Raw genomic sequence first — 17,094 nt, 5'->3', positions numbered from 1 at the left:
TAAATTCACTCTGCAGTTGATAATAAGACAAGTAATGTGAATTTTACTGCATTGAATCAAGCATATCACAGATAATTAAATATAATTTATAATTATTGGGTAACCTGTACCAAGGGTCCAAATACTTATGCAGGAAACCATAACTGACTAACTTCTTACTGCAACAGACTGTCCTTAGGTATCAATAGAACAATGTTGCACACAGGCCAGGATACAGTCTTTTTTTTTTTTTTGTTAAGTGGTTAACTTAACACTCAGGGCATGGGTTAAATTAGAAAACTTTGACACTAGAATGTAGCAATGTTATACTAGTAGGCAGGTGGTGTCACTGAGAGACTCATGGCCACCTTCCAGCCATACGTATAAAAACAACTATGGAGAAGAAAGCTGCTTTGTGCTCACAGTAAGCTTAGCCTTGTAGCCTAATATCCAGTTTGACTTATTTCACCAGCATGGTTTTGTGTGTCGGTGCTTAACTCAGTAGGCGTTCCACACGCTGACCACTGGTGGGCTGTAGGCTTTGTTCTGCACAAAGAGGGAAGTACAGTTGGCAAGGTGATTGTCAGGACTAAAAGCTTTAGGGAACTCAGGTTTGGAGAAAAAAAACAAAACAAAGGGTGGATAAACCCAATTTAGTGTAGGAATTTCCCTGCTTACTTTTAATTGTTAATTTGAGTCAGGATTGAGCATATTGTGTGGGTGGATGGGCATTGGCAACCAGCTCATTGTAATAAATCCTTTTTCCATCTCTAACTAATGGATAATGGTATAGTTCACGTGTATTCAGCTTAGATATGGGAGATTTCATTACTTCCCAAAAAATACATTTACAGTGTTAGCATATTAGGAACAAATGGTGTATTTTTGCACTCAGGTGAGAAAACTAAATAAGAGTGGCATAAATGTCATTAATTCATTAAAAAAATGGCATGTGGTGTGTTTGCTACCTACATTACTTTTAGCTTGGGGGCAAAATGCTTACAAATACCTCCCCATAGTCTATAATGGTAATTGTACAGTCCCTGCCCATGCAATTCCATTTCCAGTGTTAAATATGCAAGTACCCCTAAATAGACTATGATAGTGACCCTGCTTGGGCAATCTCAGCTCAGCCAATTATTGCCTAAATGCATAGTGACAGCCCTGCTCTATACTTTCTCATGTTTTCTTTTGCCACCTCTCATCCCTTTAACTGCCCCAGACATGTTATTGCTGGTGTCCTTATGTCTTTCTGTGTGTGTTCTGACTGTCAGTGTTATCCTTGCAGGAAGTCATGTCTCAGGAATGCTGGGAGCGACACAGGGACCTGTCCCCATCATTCGTATGTTTGGGATCACAGAAGAAGGAAACAGTGTCTGTTGCCATATCCATGGCTTTGCACCTTACTTCTATGTGCCCTGCCATACTGGTATGGCCTTGATATCTAGTAAAGCGGAACTATCATGACATTTTCTGAGCTTTTATTGTATTAATTCTTAGGAAAAACCCCCCAAAAAAACTAATTTCTCCTTACTATCCTCTTACAATTATGTCTTTGCCAGGTCGGATACATTTTTGAAAGGGGGGATAGTGAGGAATAACTTGAGATCAGAAATGTCACAAAATGTGTAGCTGATTATATTTAGAAATGTTTATGGCCTTATATTAAAGGGGTTGTTTACTGTTAATATGATGTAGAGAGTAATATTCTGAGACAATTTCCAATTAGTCTTCATTATCCAATTGGTCTTATTGTTTGTGTCACTTTTTGTCCAGTTTGGTATTTAAGTAGTTATCTGGTTGCTAGGGTTCAAATTACCTTAAAGGAATGCTGTCATGGGAAAACGCACCTTTAAAGGAATTCTGACATGATTTTTATTTATTTTTGATTTTTATTTTTATTTCTAAATTACACTCTTTACATAGCTAATAATTCACTCTGCCATTTAAACTTGCATTCCTGAGTCTGAGCTTTCAGAAGGAGCCAGCGCTACACATTAGAACTACTTTTAGATAACCTATTGTTTGTCCTACTCCCATGTAACTGGAGGAGTCCCAAGCCGGACTTAGATTTCTTACTATTGAGTGCTATTCTGATACCTACTGGGAGCTGCTATCTTGCTTCCTTCCCATTGTTCAGCTGATCGGCCCCTGGGAGGGTAGCTGTGGCACCCTGGGAAATGAAGAATTTAAAAAAAAAAATCTGAAAAGCAGATTTCAATGCAGGATTCTGCTGGAGAAGCTCTATTAACTGATGCGTTTTGAAAAAAAACATGTTTTCGCATGACTGTATTACTTTACCAACCAGGAAGTGGTGTGAATAATAACTATATGTATAGGAATAAAAAGATAAGTAACAAAAAAAAAAAACACAATTAACAATTGTATCAGTAAAATTGTAGAAGAAGCCTCATAATAAAAAAAAAAAAAAAAAAAACTATACAAAATCTAAAAATGTACTAATAACTAAGTACTTTTTTAATGTACTCCTAAGGTTTCAAACAGGAGGATTTAAGTGACTTTAAGAAGGAGTTAAACTCAGCTGTGATTAAAGACATGCGTTCCAACAAAGACAGCATCTCTCAGGCCGTCCTGGCTGTAGACGTCTGCCACAAAGAGAGTAAGTATCTTGTGTGTAGCTAATTGTCTTATTGGGCCCTGTGGCTGAATGGTTGTTACTTGTGTGACGTGCTAAATAATTTGGGAAATCACTGTGATTCCTTCTTTCTGCTATGTTCTGTTAAGGTCTTTGGCGGTTAATGTTTTTCAAGTATATATTGAATGTATGGAGCAGAACAAGTGTGGGTCAGAGACAAGACCATGACAGATATCACAAATAGTTCTAGATAAGTGCAGTAGCCTTAATGCTATGCCAGACTGTTGTTGTAACTTTGCTTCTGGCCACCACCAGAGAGGGCACTTTGGTAACCGGCAGAGCTCTGACCTAAATTTCTTCATAGCCTAGGTCTGAGCTAAGCAATTTAGTGGCCCTTTAAATACAATGGTCAATGGAATTTCTTGGCAAGAGATGGAAAAGAGCTCTGTGGAAGGACCATTTTTCCATGTGGTGTAACATGTTTTGCACTAGACCAGAAAAATATAATTCTGACTACTGTTGTTCGATGTCATTTATTTACATGCCTTAGACATAAAATAGTTCTGTATCCCCTTGACTGTGTTGCTTAAGCAGAGATACTTATACATGAGCTGCCTCAGTGTACAGGGCTACATTTCAAAAATGCGCTATGTGTAGGGAATACACAGAGACTGTTAAATGCTTAAGTGTAATTATAAGGGGTTAATAAGTGCAGTAAAAAGTGCAATTTGTATATCCAGCCAGTAACATTGTATTATCACAGATATGTACGGATACCATGGGAAAAAGATAATACCATTTATGAAGATTACCATGGCTCTTCCACGTTTAATCGCGCCTGCAAAGCGTCTCCTGGAACAAGGCTTGCGGTTCGGAAGGCACCCCACACATTGCTACCAAGCCTATGAGGCAAACATTGATTTTGAAATCAGGTATTCTCACCAGTGTGTATGGCACCATTACAGGCAATATGTTTTATACTTGCATCATTCTGCTGAGGGGTAGAGAGAAATAGTAGCAGGGCTTCCTCTGCTGAATTGTTACCTTTTTGTTCTGCCAGCCAGGTGTGAACTTTGAAGTCTGATGTCTTGTATATTCCTATTCTGCCCTGACTTTTTTCATTACTCAAGTGAATGGGTCGTGAGCAATGTATTGCTTGTCCCACCCTTGAAAGTTGCTCCCAATGGAATTCCTTGTAGGCATGGAGGCACAAGTGTACTGCCAAAAAGAGACCCCTGCAGTCCTTACTGTAGCTCCCAGTAGGTAATAGAATAGCACTCAATAGTAAGAAATCCAAGTCCGGCTTGGGACTCCTCCAGTTACATGGGAGTAGGAGAAACAATAGGTTAGCTGAAAGCAGTTCTAATGTGTAGCGCTGGCTGAAAGCTCAGACTCAGGCACAATGCACTGAGATGGCGCCTACACACCAATCTTACAGCTAAAAAAATAAATTTGTTGGTTCAAGAGTAACGTTTTAAATGGGGAATTATTTGCTATATAAACAGTGTCATTTAGAAATAAAAAGTAATCCATAAAAACCATGACATAATCCCTTTAATCATTTAACCACTGATTTGCCTCTCTTGCTGCCCATTGCCATAAACAGAAAGTAGCCTGGCCACATGGAACATTACAAATTATTATTGTGTATGTTTGTTTTTTTTTTTCAATTAGAATATTTAATAGTATTTAATGACATCTGTCACAGGTTTATGGTGGACAATGATATTGTTGGGTGTAATTGGATCGAACTCCCTGCAGGCAAATACCGTTTGCGTAAAGAATCACAAGATGAAGGGCCTTCTAAAGAAAATCCTAGCAAGGTAAGGGGAAAGAACTAATCCTTGAAGGGGTTTTTCACCTTTGTGTTAACTTTCCGTATGATGTAGAAAATAATATTCAAAGACCATTTGCAACTGGTCTTTATTTTGAATTATTTCACTTTCTGTTCAGCAACTCTCTAGTTGGGAATTTCAGCAGTTATCTGGTTGCTAGGGTTCAAATTACCTTCACAACCAGGGAGAGGACCTAGAAAAATAAGTAATAAAAAGTAATAGTAACTCACAGAGCAATCGTTTTTTGGCTGCCCCAATTTAAAAGTTGGAAAGAGTTGGAAGAAGGCAAATAATTCAAAAACTATATAAAAAAAAAATAATAATGAAGACCAATTAAAAAGTTGCTTATTGGCCATTCTATAACATACTAAAAGTTGTTATAGGTGAACCACCCCTTTAAAGTGGAGGCATATTGCCCTGTTCCACATGAGTGCAATGGATAGGACTAGTGCTGAACATACTTTTTACCTGTTTTAATCCTGACAAATCTATGGTTTTTGTTCTTTCTTAAAGAGAGAAAGTGAAGGTACTCTATATTTGGTCCTTGAGAGGTAGATAACCAGTATACAAATTGCTCCCTTTTGTCGTTTATTTGTTAGCATCTAACTAGCTAGTTAATTATCTACCTCTCAAGGACCAAACATGGTGATTGTTTTGTTATTAAAGCAATAGGCTAACTCTATTCATTGAATTAATGTTGAACAATTGGGTATACTGCCCCTTTAAAGGAACAGTAACACCAAAAAATGAAAATGTATAAAAGTAATTACAATATAATGTACTGCTGCCCTGCATTGCTACAACTGGTGTGTTTGCCTCAGAAAGACTACTATAGTTTATATAAGTAAGCTGCTGTGTAGCCCTGGGGGCAGCCATTCAAAGGAGAAAAGGCACAGGTTACTTAGCAGATAACAGATAAATCCCCATTATATGGGGCTTATCTACTAGTTATCTGCTATGTAACCTGTGCCTTTTTTCCAGCTTGAATGGCTGCCCCCATGGCTACACAGCAGCTTATTTATATAGAAGCTTTTCTGAAGCAAAAACACCATTTTTTTGCAGAGCAACAGCACATTATATTTTAATTACTTTAAAACACTTTAATTTTTTGATGTTACTGTTCCTTTAATAGGCTGTAGAATCAGTAGGCAGGTTTTGTAATGTCTGTGTGGCTGTGCTGCAGGTGTCCCTGGCTCAGATAGAGGTGGACATCAGCTGGGCTGATCTGATCAGTCATCCTGCAGAAGGGGATTGGCAGAAAATCGCTCCTCTACGAGTTCTAAGCTTTGATATTGAATGCGCCGGCAGGAAAGGTAATGTGCTGTTTATTTTTTCTCTGTTACCTTGCTTTGACTCTTCTTGGGTGTAGTTGTTGTCTTAGTGGGACACGGAACATGGGGTTAAGCTCCATCCTCCAGGAGGCAGGACACTTGAATAACAAATTAAGGGATGTGTCCACTCCGGGTTAATCCCTACACTGTACCAATCTAATCAGTTTTTCAATCTTCAAAACCCTGTGGTTAAAGGACAGCAGATCTTAGTTCAAAAAGAAGTCACTGACGTCACTTCCCTTCAAAGGCAGTTGGCTATTTGGAGAAGAACTGGAAAAGATAATTTCCCAGAAGGGATTCCACCAGTGACTCCTATTGTTGCCGCCGGTGGAAAGCCATTTTTGAGTGGTTAAGTCACCCATGATAGCAGAGATCTGTCGTGGGCGACTCAAACGCTCTGTGGGTTCTTGCACTTAGGGTAAAGACACACGGAACTACTAGTAGCAGCTACTTGTCAAGGCTACAAAAATAGACAATGCTGATCATTTACTGATAACTGTCTCTATGTGTGTTTTAGCAGAGGCAATTCTCAGTAATGTCTAAGGCAGAATATTTTCTGGTGTTTAGTAGCTGTGGCAATTAGTTGCTACTAAGTATCTCTGTGTGTCTTCACACTTCGGCAAACTGTGGGTAATCTAGTTTGGGGTAATTAGTACTTAAGGGTAAGGACCCACGGAGCGGTTCAGTTGCCCATGATAGATCTCTGTGATGCAACGGGTTTCCACAGGTGACTCCTAGTGGAAAGCCATTTCAGAGCCGTTAGTCGCCAACGATAGCGAGATCTATTGTGGGCGACTGAACTGCTCTGTAGGTCCTTACCCTTAAAGATATTTGTTTTTTTTCTTTTAAATATAGACTATAGACATTCTATATAGACCATAGAATATTGTGTGAATTGCCTTCATACATTTTTATTTTAATAGGAAAAAAATGAACCCTTTTAAAAGTAGGGGTATCCGCCCTTTCATGTTTATTGAATACACAACTTTTTCCAGGTGTTTTCCCTGAGCCTGACAAGGATCCGGTGATCCAGATTGCTAATATGGTGCTGCGCCAAGGAGAAAAGGATGCCTTCATTCGCAATGTCTTCACGCTGGGCACTTGCTCAAGCATTGTGGGTTCCCAGGTGCTCTGCTTTGATCGGGAAGATGCACTTCTCAAGGTAAAACTGCCGCTGCTACAACTGGAGTCCTGCTAGTAGCACAATCCGTGCAAATAACTCCACCTTTCCACATTATATTTTTAAAGTTTACCCTGAATTTGTCAAACAGCTTTCAACTCATTTATCAAATTCAAGTCTTTCCATAAAGTTTTAGAATGTTAGAGACAGATCTATTCTAAGCCAATTTTTGCCATGCAGCAGAGAAGATTAGTGCGGAATGCATAAAGAACTGAGCACAAACAATATTTTATGCTTCAGTGTTAATCTGAGATGCTGTGGATACAGTTCCATTGGATAAAAGGAGCTCATTTAACTCTCTCATTGCTGGATGTGAGCTCATATAAGCACGACGCAAGGCAAATGCATTCTAGATGCTTTATGTATAAACCCTAATAATCTTGCTTTATTTTAACCCTACTCTCCTGTTTTCTGATGTGCTTGCACCCAGATCCACCGTGTCGGCCCGAATTCAGGCACACAGAGCAGATTCTAGAACAAAAACAAATGTATGCACACACCAACCTAACCTGTAGTATATCCACAGGTAACTCTCACCTCTTAGGGAGAAGACACACAGAGCTACTAGTAGCAGCTACTTGTCACGTTTACTAAATGCCAGAAAATCCCCTGCCATAGACAATACTGAGAATTGCCTCTGCTAAAACACACGTAGAGACAGTTATCAGTAAACGATCACCATTATAGCTGTGATAAGTAGGTGCTACTAATAGCTCTGTGTGTCTTCCCCCTTATTGTACCTGTTCACTTCCACCTGTTGCCAAATTCACTTCTTTTCCTGGAACTTTCCCTCTACTATACAACCCTACTTTCCACTTCTTATCTGCTTTTAGGTTATACAAATAAAATCAATACAAGCTCTCCAATCCTTGTTTACTTATCCCACTTATTCTCCAACTTCCCCATCTACCATATCATAAATAAATAACATATTACTCCTACACACACTTTTTTTTTTTTTATATATTCATGATCCTTGGAATCCTGTCAGGAAACCAACACTGGGCTTGTGTATGTGTGTTACTGCCTCTTACCATCTGTCTTCTTTATAAATAGCTTTGAACAGAAATGCATAAATCTGTGCTGAGATGTGAGATGCCAGCAGTAGCCACACCTGGCTTCAAAATGACTGTAATGTAAAGTTTGGGCTGGAGTTAGGATCTGTGATATAGTAGCAGGGCAAGTGTTCAATAGAAGTAATTTTGTTATAGCTCAGATAGAGGCCCCAGCCTTCGTTTATTACCCAGGCCCTACATTGCTGCCTGAAATAATGTGATGACTGGACCTAAGCGACTCCCAGTAAACTCCAGTGATAACCACAATCTGCCTCCAATTTGCCAGTAACTGTCCCATACATTTCCAGGGCAGGAAAGCTATGAGTCCCATTTTGTTTTGGAAGCTGCCATGGCTGTTCATATGCTGAATAATATGGCAACAATGAGGAAGAAAGGACCATGGCAGTTCTTGCTAGTGGTGTAAGGAACGTGGGAGTTCTTTTAAATGGCGGAAGGAATGTGGATGTGCCTGTTAGGGACAGAAGAAATGTGGCAGTGCCTGATAGTGGTGGAAATATGTTTCATCTAGATAGAGAGGGTAGGGCAGGCAGAGTATGACACACACACACAGGCAGGGTAGGGCAGGCAGAGTATGGCACACACAGGCAGCATAGGGCAGGAAGAGCATGGCACACACAGGCAGGGTAGGGCAAGCAGAGTATGGCACACACAGGTGGCATAGGGCAGGCAGAGTATTGCACACACACACAGGCAGCATAGGGCAGGCACAGTATGGCACACACAGGCAACATAGGGCAGGCAGTATAGCACACACAGGCAGCATAGGGCAGGCACAGTATGGCACACACAGGCAGTATAGGACAGGCAGGGTTGGGCAAGCAAAATATGGCACACACAGGCAGCATAGGGCAGGCAGCATGGCACACACAGGCAGCATAGGGCAGGCACAGTATGGCACACACAGGCAGCGTAGAGCAGGCACAGTATGGCACACAGGCAGCGTAGGGCAGGCACAGTATGACACACAGGCAGCATAGGGCAGGCGCAGTGTGGCACACACAGGCAGCATAGGGCAGGCAGAGTATGGCGCACCCAGGCAGGGTATAGCACACACAGGCAGTGCTTACTGGTGTAAACAGTACAGGGGCTTAAAATTGTGAGCAATGCAGGTGCTTAAATGTGTTGGCAATGCATGGTCTTACACATGTGAACAATGCAGGGTCTTACATGTCTGAATAATATAGGGGCTTACAGCTTGAATTGGAGGTGTAAATAATACAGGGGCTAGTTAATCTCAGTACTGGTACCATTTAAAGCTTACACAAAGGTAAGCAGTCACAGCAGCCAGAGAGGTGGGGGCCACACAAGGGGGAGCAGCGGCTGGATGCCAGTTGGACAGCACCAGTATAGTGCATCTGAACATTTTAGCTCAGCACTACTATCACTGAATAGTCCAATGGCACAAATAATGCTCCATACAACCACTGCACCCTCCCCCCCATATCACCAGCAGCAAGTGGTTTTCTCTTTTTATAACTATTATTTCTATTGATTGTTTTACCATGAATACAGTGGCATACAATATTAGATATTCCGTCAGTAGCAAAGCAAATATTTTCAATAAGCAAATGGTTTTCAGCCCAGAAAGTGCTAAGGGAAATCCACAGTTTGAGAACCTCTGGCATAAGGGGAGTATAAGGGCACAGATTTACTGTTACTTAATAATATATGGCAGTGTCTTCAGTTTCACTGTTACTTCAAAACTTGCTGGTCAGTGCATTCAAACTGCATAACAGTAATAATAATGGGCTGTCTTTCCTTTAGGCTTGGGCCGATTTTGTTCGCACTATCGACCCGGATATTATTACTGGATACAACATTCAGAACTTCGATATGCCGTACCTGATCAACAGGGCCCAGACTCTCAAGGTAACAAGCTCCTCTAACATTAAAAAAAACTAAACTGCTACCATGAAGCCAGACAAGAATGTAAATTGTTGGTGGGATGACATATGCGTTGCTTCGTTTTTCTGAAGTTGCCATAAGTTTTCTTGTGAGGCACTCTCGGGCGCTTTCGTAAAACCAAAGCGACGAATATGCCATCCCACCGGCGATTTACATTCTTGCCGGTGGGATGGCATTTCAGGGAGACTAGTCGGCCGTGGTTTCAAAGATTTATAACAGCCTCCCTTAGGGCTGTGGCAGACGGGAAGACTAGTTGCCCGCAACAAATCTCCCTTGTCTCTGACGACTAGTCTCCCCGAAATACCATCTCACCGGCGAGTATGTAAATTCGCCAGTGGAATGGCATACGAAATCGCAGCGCCATGTATACCATCCCACCGGCGATTTACATGCTCGCCGGTGGGATGGTATTTCAGGGAGACTAGTCGCCCGCGACAAGGGAGATTTGTCACGGCCGACTAGTCTCCCTGTCTGCCACAGCCCTTAGGGTGAAGACACACGGAGCTACTAGTAGCAGCTACTTGTCACAGCTACAAAAAAGACAATGCTGGTCATTTACTGATAATTGTCTCTACGTGTGTTTTAGCAGAGGCTTCTCAGTTTCTCAGTATTGTCTATGGCAGGGTATTATATGGCATTTTTTAGCCGCAACAAGTAGCCCTGTGTGTCATAGCCCTAAGGACGAAGACAGCTGGGGGGCAATTTGTTAGGGCTCTTATGCATCTAAAAATGCATGCTGAGTGCCTCAAATCACATATATATGTATTTAGGTGCACTTAAGGGTGCGTCAAATGTTCAAGAAAACGCCTGTGCATAGGAACAAATCCAAACAGCATCATGAAAACTGAGGCGCTATTTGGAAGTTCACTGTATGTCATACTATGTTACCTGTGCATACTGCACGTCATGTAAAGTGCACAAGTTCAAACCCTTAAAGGGGATCTCCGCTCAGTCTGTTAATGCATAATGAAAGAAAATCTTATTCTAGGCAACTTTCCAATATACGTTATTTGCATATTAATTAAAAGGTTTTGAAGTGATTTGTAAATGCAGTTGCAGTGGAAAGGAGTATCTGTTTGGCTGATTAGATTCTCTCCTCTGCTGATTTTGACTCTTGAAAGAATATGGCAGAGCCAACTGACCCGCAGGTTATCTTACTTCCACTGTTTAAAGAGACTGAACTGGAGAACAGAAAGGAATAAATGTATAAACAAATGCTGCTTTCAACTTTAATTCCATGTAGAAATTGTATATTTAATCAATCTATATTGGAAAGGTGCTTCAAATGGCATTTTCTTTCAGTATGCTGAAAACAGTGTCTGGGTGGACTTCCCCTTTAAAAGAAAAAAAAAAACACTTCTCTTTGCATTTGGCAAACTCTTAAATTAATCACTAACTTTGTACCCACAGGTTCCAGTTTAAATGTTAATAATGCAGATGCTTTCTTCTATAATATGATTAATATCCAGTTTAAAAGGGAAGTTCCACCAAAATCCATTATTAAATGCACATAAAGCAATTTCAGTTACTATATAATCTGTATTGTATTGTGTCTGCCTGGGTGCTGTCATGCACGGGCCATAGATATCCTGTAAATTATATCCTTGTAAACTGTGCTTGGTGATGTAATGTCTATCACTTTCTCTGTATTATAATAAGTATTGTACCCCCTCTTGTAAAATATGAGAATATTAGCACCAGCCCGGGGTAACTGCGAGGGAGCGATCCTCTTCCTTCTGTCTACGCGGCACTTGTACACGCACCATAGAGTGCAATGCGGAAGTTTAACAATAAAGTCGCCATTTTCACCCTACTGTGCAAGTGTCCGACCTGGCATTCTGAAGAATGAAGACAGAGCAAAGAGGATCACTCCCAGCTACCCTGGGATAGTGCAGTTTTATCCTAACAGGAGCACCAGCCCGGGCCAAGTGATTACAGTAGCTGGGGGTGCCTAACATTTTGCACCCCCACTGATTTTTACTTTTCTTTCTCCATTAAGCATCTTTTCATAATCCCCCAAAATTCTGTCTCCTAGCTATTGTCTCCTGAATTGATCAACACCCTTTAAAATTGAGTTTACCAAAACTAAACTGATCATCTAGCCACTCAAACCTGGCCCTAGTCCCCCTATACTTTTACTACTGGTGGCATAGTCCTTTTTATCCAGCACTCTTCCTGGGGGTAACATTTGGCTCCTCCCTTTCCTTCTTCCCAAGCCCTGTGAATGCCAGTATTTTATCCACTTATTTAAGGTGGCCATACACGGGCTGATTCTAGCTGCCAATATCGATCCCTTAGACCAACTCGGCAGCTTATTGGCCCGTGTATGAAATCTGCCGATTATTGATTGGGCAGGACCGCATTGCCTCGTTGATGCGGTTCTCGAACCGACAGCGCCTATACCCGTCGTTATAATTCGATTGTTTGCCCCAGGTCAAAATTAGCGTGAATTAGCTCGATATAGCCCACCCATAGGTGGGGATATCGGGAGAAGATCCGCTCGCTTGGCGTCCTCGCCAAGCGAGCAGGTCTAAGCGTGTATGGCCACCTTTAGATTGTGTGCTCTTCAGGCCAGTGACCTCCTTACCCAGTGTGCAAGTTCTCTAAGGGAAATTATTTTTTATGGGCAAATAATACAACAAGGTACCATATACAAACAACCAGGGTAGAGTAAATCAGCTCTATACAGTGTGGTTCCTGCTTGGTATCTGCCCCTCTTGGTTCCATATGTGTCTGATCATGGTTAGCCCTCTTCCTGGCATTAACAGCACTGCACTTAAGATGCCCTGGGCTTCTGTGGGTGAATATTGGGCATACTGTGCATAAGGTACATAAATTATAACATAATTATTTTAGGCTTTTAATTGCCTTTCCTGTATGAAGTATTGTATTGTTCCTTTTGGAAATCCTCTAACTTTGTTTCTCTTACAGGTCCCTAATTTCCCCTTTCTCGGTAGAATCCGATCTATGAAATCCGTTATCAGAGATTCTTCCTTCCAGTCGAAACAGATGGGCCGGCGGGAGAATAAAGTCATTAATACAGAGGGTCGGGTTCAGTTTGACTTGCTGCAGGTACCAGGCGTTTTGCTTTGTGTGCTTATACCATTACTCTTTATCTTCAGATGCTTATAGTCGCATTAGCTGGTGCCTATGGGGCACAGGGATGGGCAGCTGTTGGTGGTGCTGGAACTCTTGCACAGATTAGCTGGCAAGGGCATCAGATTTAATTGTGAAAATGAGTGTTACATAAAGTAGCTGTTGAACTGCATAACCCAATATCCCGACAGGCAAAAACACAGAGATAGAGAAAGCGCTTGGGATGATTTACAAAGCTGTGAGCTCATGTTAGTGTGCGTGCATTCCAGCCTCACAAGAACTGCCCATATCTACTCCTTTTCCATTCATTGATCTATGGAGAGCGATTATATACAGATACAGCGTCATTAGTTACTCACTTTATGACAGCAGTTAGTATAGTAATATTGGCTTTGGGCAAGCAGCTCCCATATATGAATTCACGAAACGAAAGAGGAAATCCTGGTTTTCAGTTCATTTCTCAAAGGCAATATTTTTTGCTCATAGGAGAGAAGGCAGCTTTTAGGCCAAAGGCAAAGCTGCCATGCTGCATTTTCAGTTCTTAGTGTGTTGGTCTGATTATTCAGCAATCCCCTGTGTTCAGGAGCCGTTGTCATTGGCATATTAATGGTACAGTTCAGTGTAGAAATGAAACTGGGTAAAACAAATAGTGCAAAATAAAAAATAGTTTTCAATATAGTTAGGCAAAAATTTAATCTATAAAGGCTGGAGTGGACAGGTGTCTTACATAATAGCCAGAACACTACTTCAACCTTTACAGCTCTCTAACCTCTTAGTCAGTGACTTTAGAAGGGGGGAGATGTGACATAACCCACACCTATGGGTGGGCGATATCGGGCTAATTTTGTCTTATGGCCCTGGGGCCAAACGATTGAATTAGAACGATGGGCATAGGCGCAGTTGGTTCAGGGACCGTATCAACGAGCCAATGCGGTCCTCGATCTGACTAAATTTTTAACCTGCCCGATCGACATCTGCCCGATTTCAGTACTAAAGGGCGCGTCCCGTGCTACTCATCACACACACACTGAGTTTAATGAGTTGCGGGCCTTTCTGGTGCCATAGTACAGGGATGCACCCCATTTGTCCTTTTGCACTTGTATCCGGACCAATAGAATCTTTTGACTGGATTTTATACGTTCTACCTTTTGCCCTTAAATGGAGCCGTGATAATGTAAAGAGGTTGCAGTGCTATCAGTCACAGGTACAGCACACTTGCTTTATGATAGCTGTTTGTATAGTAATGTTGTGTTTGGGAGTTATCAGGAAGGTCAGATAGGTATGTATTGACTAGAGAAAAGGGGAAATTCTTTATAACTGATTATTATTGTCTCATCTCTCAAAGAGATGACTATATCATTGAGCGGGCGGGTTTTGGCACTCTGTGACGTTTTCCTGGCACTCGTACCTGTTTAGCAAGAGGTAAACACTCCTATTACCTGTGGCTGTTGCCAGATGTACGTTTCCAGGGAATTATCGACTTTAAGAGATGCTATTGTCAGAATAAAAATATTTTTCAGTTTGGCTGAAATTAATACATAATATTGTGTATAGTTAGATATTGTTTGGGGAACAAACTTTTGCTTTACAGCAGGAAAACAGATTGTGCCTTTTTGTGTTTGCTTGGAGCGTGGGGGGGTCTAATTTCCCATATTCATTTAACTGTCTTCAGTCTCTTTCTGGTAAATAGCAGAGGCCATGCCTTGCTTTATGGCAGAGATTCTACTTATACCCTCAGGACCTGTGTCCCAAGGGAGAAAAACAGTTACTGTTTATCCAAAAGACTAACTGATATTAACTACACTTTTTTTTACCAGTGGACAAATAATCCACTATACCATATGCTTGGGAGCAGGAGTATAACACAATGCTGACGTCTGTGGAACCATTGGGCAAGCTGAGGCCCATACAGATTCTTTAAAAGCCACTGGTGTTAAATCCAGCAAGCTGCAATAAGGCATAGTGCTAGTGTCAGGGCAAGGGGGATATTTCAGTGTGCATGTCTGGAGGGAAAGGGGCTCAGCTGCTGGTTATCCACCCCCGCAGTCCGCTCTGGAGTGGCTCTTGGGAATTACTTATTCACTATTTGTCAAGGGCAAAGTGTTCTTTTATTACTAAATTTTGTCTAATTTTACTCTGCTCCTTCATTTCAGGTTCTGCTGCGAGATTATAAGCTCCGATCTTATACATTAAACGCTGTGAGTTTCCATTTCCTGCAAGAACAGAAGGAAGATGTGCAGCACTCCATTATTACTGACTTACAGGTACCCTAAGTCTGTGTAGGCTGGCATGATCTGGTTGGCACCGCTGTTAAAAGGAAATTATGCCCTATATAATATATATATATATATATATATATATATATAATATATAATTGGAAAGGATCAGGCACTCACGTCTCATTTAAGAAGCTCAGATGCCTGGGTGCAGAATGTCAAGGAAGAGATAGCGCAAAAAATATCCCGCACTCACAGGTCTTACAAAAAAATAAAGAATTTATTAGTCTGGTGTCTAACGTTTCGGCTGACACAGCAGCCTTTCTATATATATATATCTATCCCAATGGAACTAATTTCAGTAGATGTAAAAAATAACAATACCGTTGTTATTGTTATATTGGGCAATTTTGTTTATGTCAAAATAGAATTCCACTGTGATTGGCTGTTAGCCTAATGCTCAGGAAAGAATGTTATTGAAAGCGCTCATTACTAGGGTCCGTCAGATGACTAAAAAACATCAACTTCCATCATTCTTTGGCAGTTCTAGGTGGAGGGTCACAGGTTAGCCCAGTGGTGGCATGAAATATGATCTGCACCACTATTAGACTTTACAAAGGGCATTTGTGACAGCGGCGTAATAATGATGCATTGCACCCCCCAAGCAGAAAAAATCTTTAGTACCTACCTCTCCCTCACTCCTGTCCGCCCATGTCCCCCCACTCCCGCTGGGTAGGTAATAGAGCTCCTGGGAAGGGGGTACTTATTAGACCTGTAGTGGAAGCTGACCCTGCGGTCCGGATCCCCCATGTCCCCCCACTCCCGCTGGGTAGGTAATAGAGCTCCTGGGAAGGGGGGGTACTTATTAGATCTGTAGTGGAAGCAGATCCTGCGGTCCGGATCCCCCAGGTCCCCCTCACTCCCTTGCTTCCTGTTTAGTTACACAACTGATAGATGAAGCCATAGAGTTTGTCTCGTTAGAGCAGTGTCCTAAAAACACAGAAAACATTTGAAGGCAAATAGAAACCTCCATGTTATTCCATAGTAGAAATGTTATGGCTGCCAAATCACGTATAATAAACTTATAATATAATATCTTGATCCTATCTTGTTTTGTGCCAGAATGGCAACGAGCAGACCCGCAGGCGACTGGCAGTTTACTGCCTGAAGGATGCCTACTTGCCCCTTCGGCTCATGGAGAAACTTATGTGCGTCATCAACTACATGGAAATGGCGCGCGTGACTGGCGTTCCTCTCAGCTACCTGCTGTCTCGCGGCCAGCAGATTAAAGTGGTGTCTCAGCTTCTAAGACAGGTTCGAGCTTTTCATTACACTTTAAGAATCACCCTATGATTGTCTGTAGTTTTCAGTAATGGGTTTGGGGGCTATTAGAACATGTTAAAAATTATCAATTTGTTACAGCAGCATAACCCCCAAAATGAACAATTATCCTGTTATTGTGTCAGTTGCAGGGAGCTGGTTTATGCCACCATATATACATCATTTCTTTTGAAACTCATGTATGCACTTCTGATAATACTTTACTCTTATTAAATCCTGTAACTAGCTCCACCCCTGCTTTTACTAAAGAGGTCACCGGCCGAGCATAAATACGCCAGAGAAAACACACGCACATGATAAAAAGCAATTTACATGCAAAATGTAGCCGGACTGATCAACAATTCGCTACATAATTACGTCACCAGCATACAAGCCACAAATACTTATATGCGCAATACATCTTGCAAGAGTTGGACCGCCATATTGAAAATACGCTGTGTATTTCAGTGAAGTGTATTTCCAAACATGTTGATCCCATAGAGTTCAAGGGTATGGCATTTCCTCGACGTATAGGTGTTTCTGCCTATAGGCAAGCACTG

General features: G+C 41.5%; 1 protein-coding gene across 2 annotated transcripts in view; it reads left to right on the top strand.

Moving 5' to 3' along the window:
* The window catches only part of pold1 (polymerase (DNA directed), delta 1, catalytic subunit), a 50,118-nt gene that overhangs the window by 7,836 nt on the left and 25,188 nt on the right, over positions 1–17,094 (top strand). For both annotated transcript variants that reach the window (XM_031905157.1, NM_001045739.1), the window contains 10 exons: positions 1,268–1,408; positions 2,474–2,599; positions 3,339–3,507; positions 4,284–4,398; positions 5,594–5,723; positions 6,737–6,903; positions 9,762–9,866; positions 12,834–12,974; positions 15,152–15,262; positions 16,337–16,528. In XM_031905157.1, the coding sequence (XP_031761017.1) occupies positions 1,268–1,408; positions 2,474–2,599; positions 3,339–3,507; positions 4,284–4,398; positions 5,594–5,723; positions 6,737–6,903; positions 9,762–9,866; positions 12,834–12,974; positions 15,152–15,262; positions 16,337–16,528 (1,397 nt within the window). The remainder of the gene's footprint in view (positions 1–1,267; positions 1,409–2,473; positions 2,600–3,338; positions 3,508–4,283; positions 4,399–5,593; positions 5,724–6,736; positions 6,904–9,761; positions 9,867–12,833; positions 12,975–15,151; positions 15,263–16,336; positions 16,529–17,094) is intronic.

This window comes from Xenopus tropicalis, chromosome 7 (assembly GCF_000004195.4).
Source record: "Xenopus tropicalis strain Nigerian chromosome 7, UCB_Xtro_10.0, whole genome shotgun sequence".
Lineage (NCBI taxonomy): Eukaryota > Metazoa > Chordata > Amphibia > Anura > Pipidae > Xenopus > Xenopus tropicalis.
The sequence above is the reverse complement of the archived record's forward strand: the minus strand, read 5'-3'. Positions and strand labels throughout refer to the sequence as shown.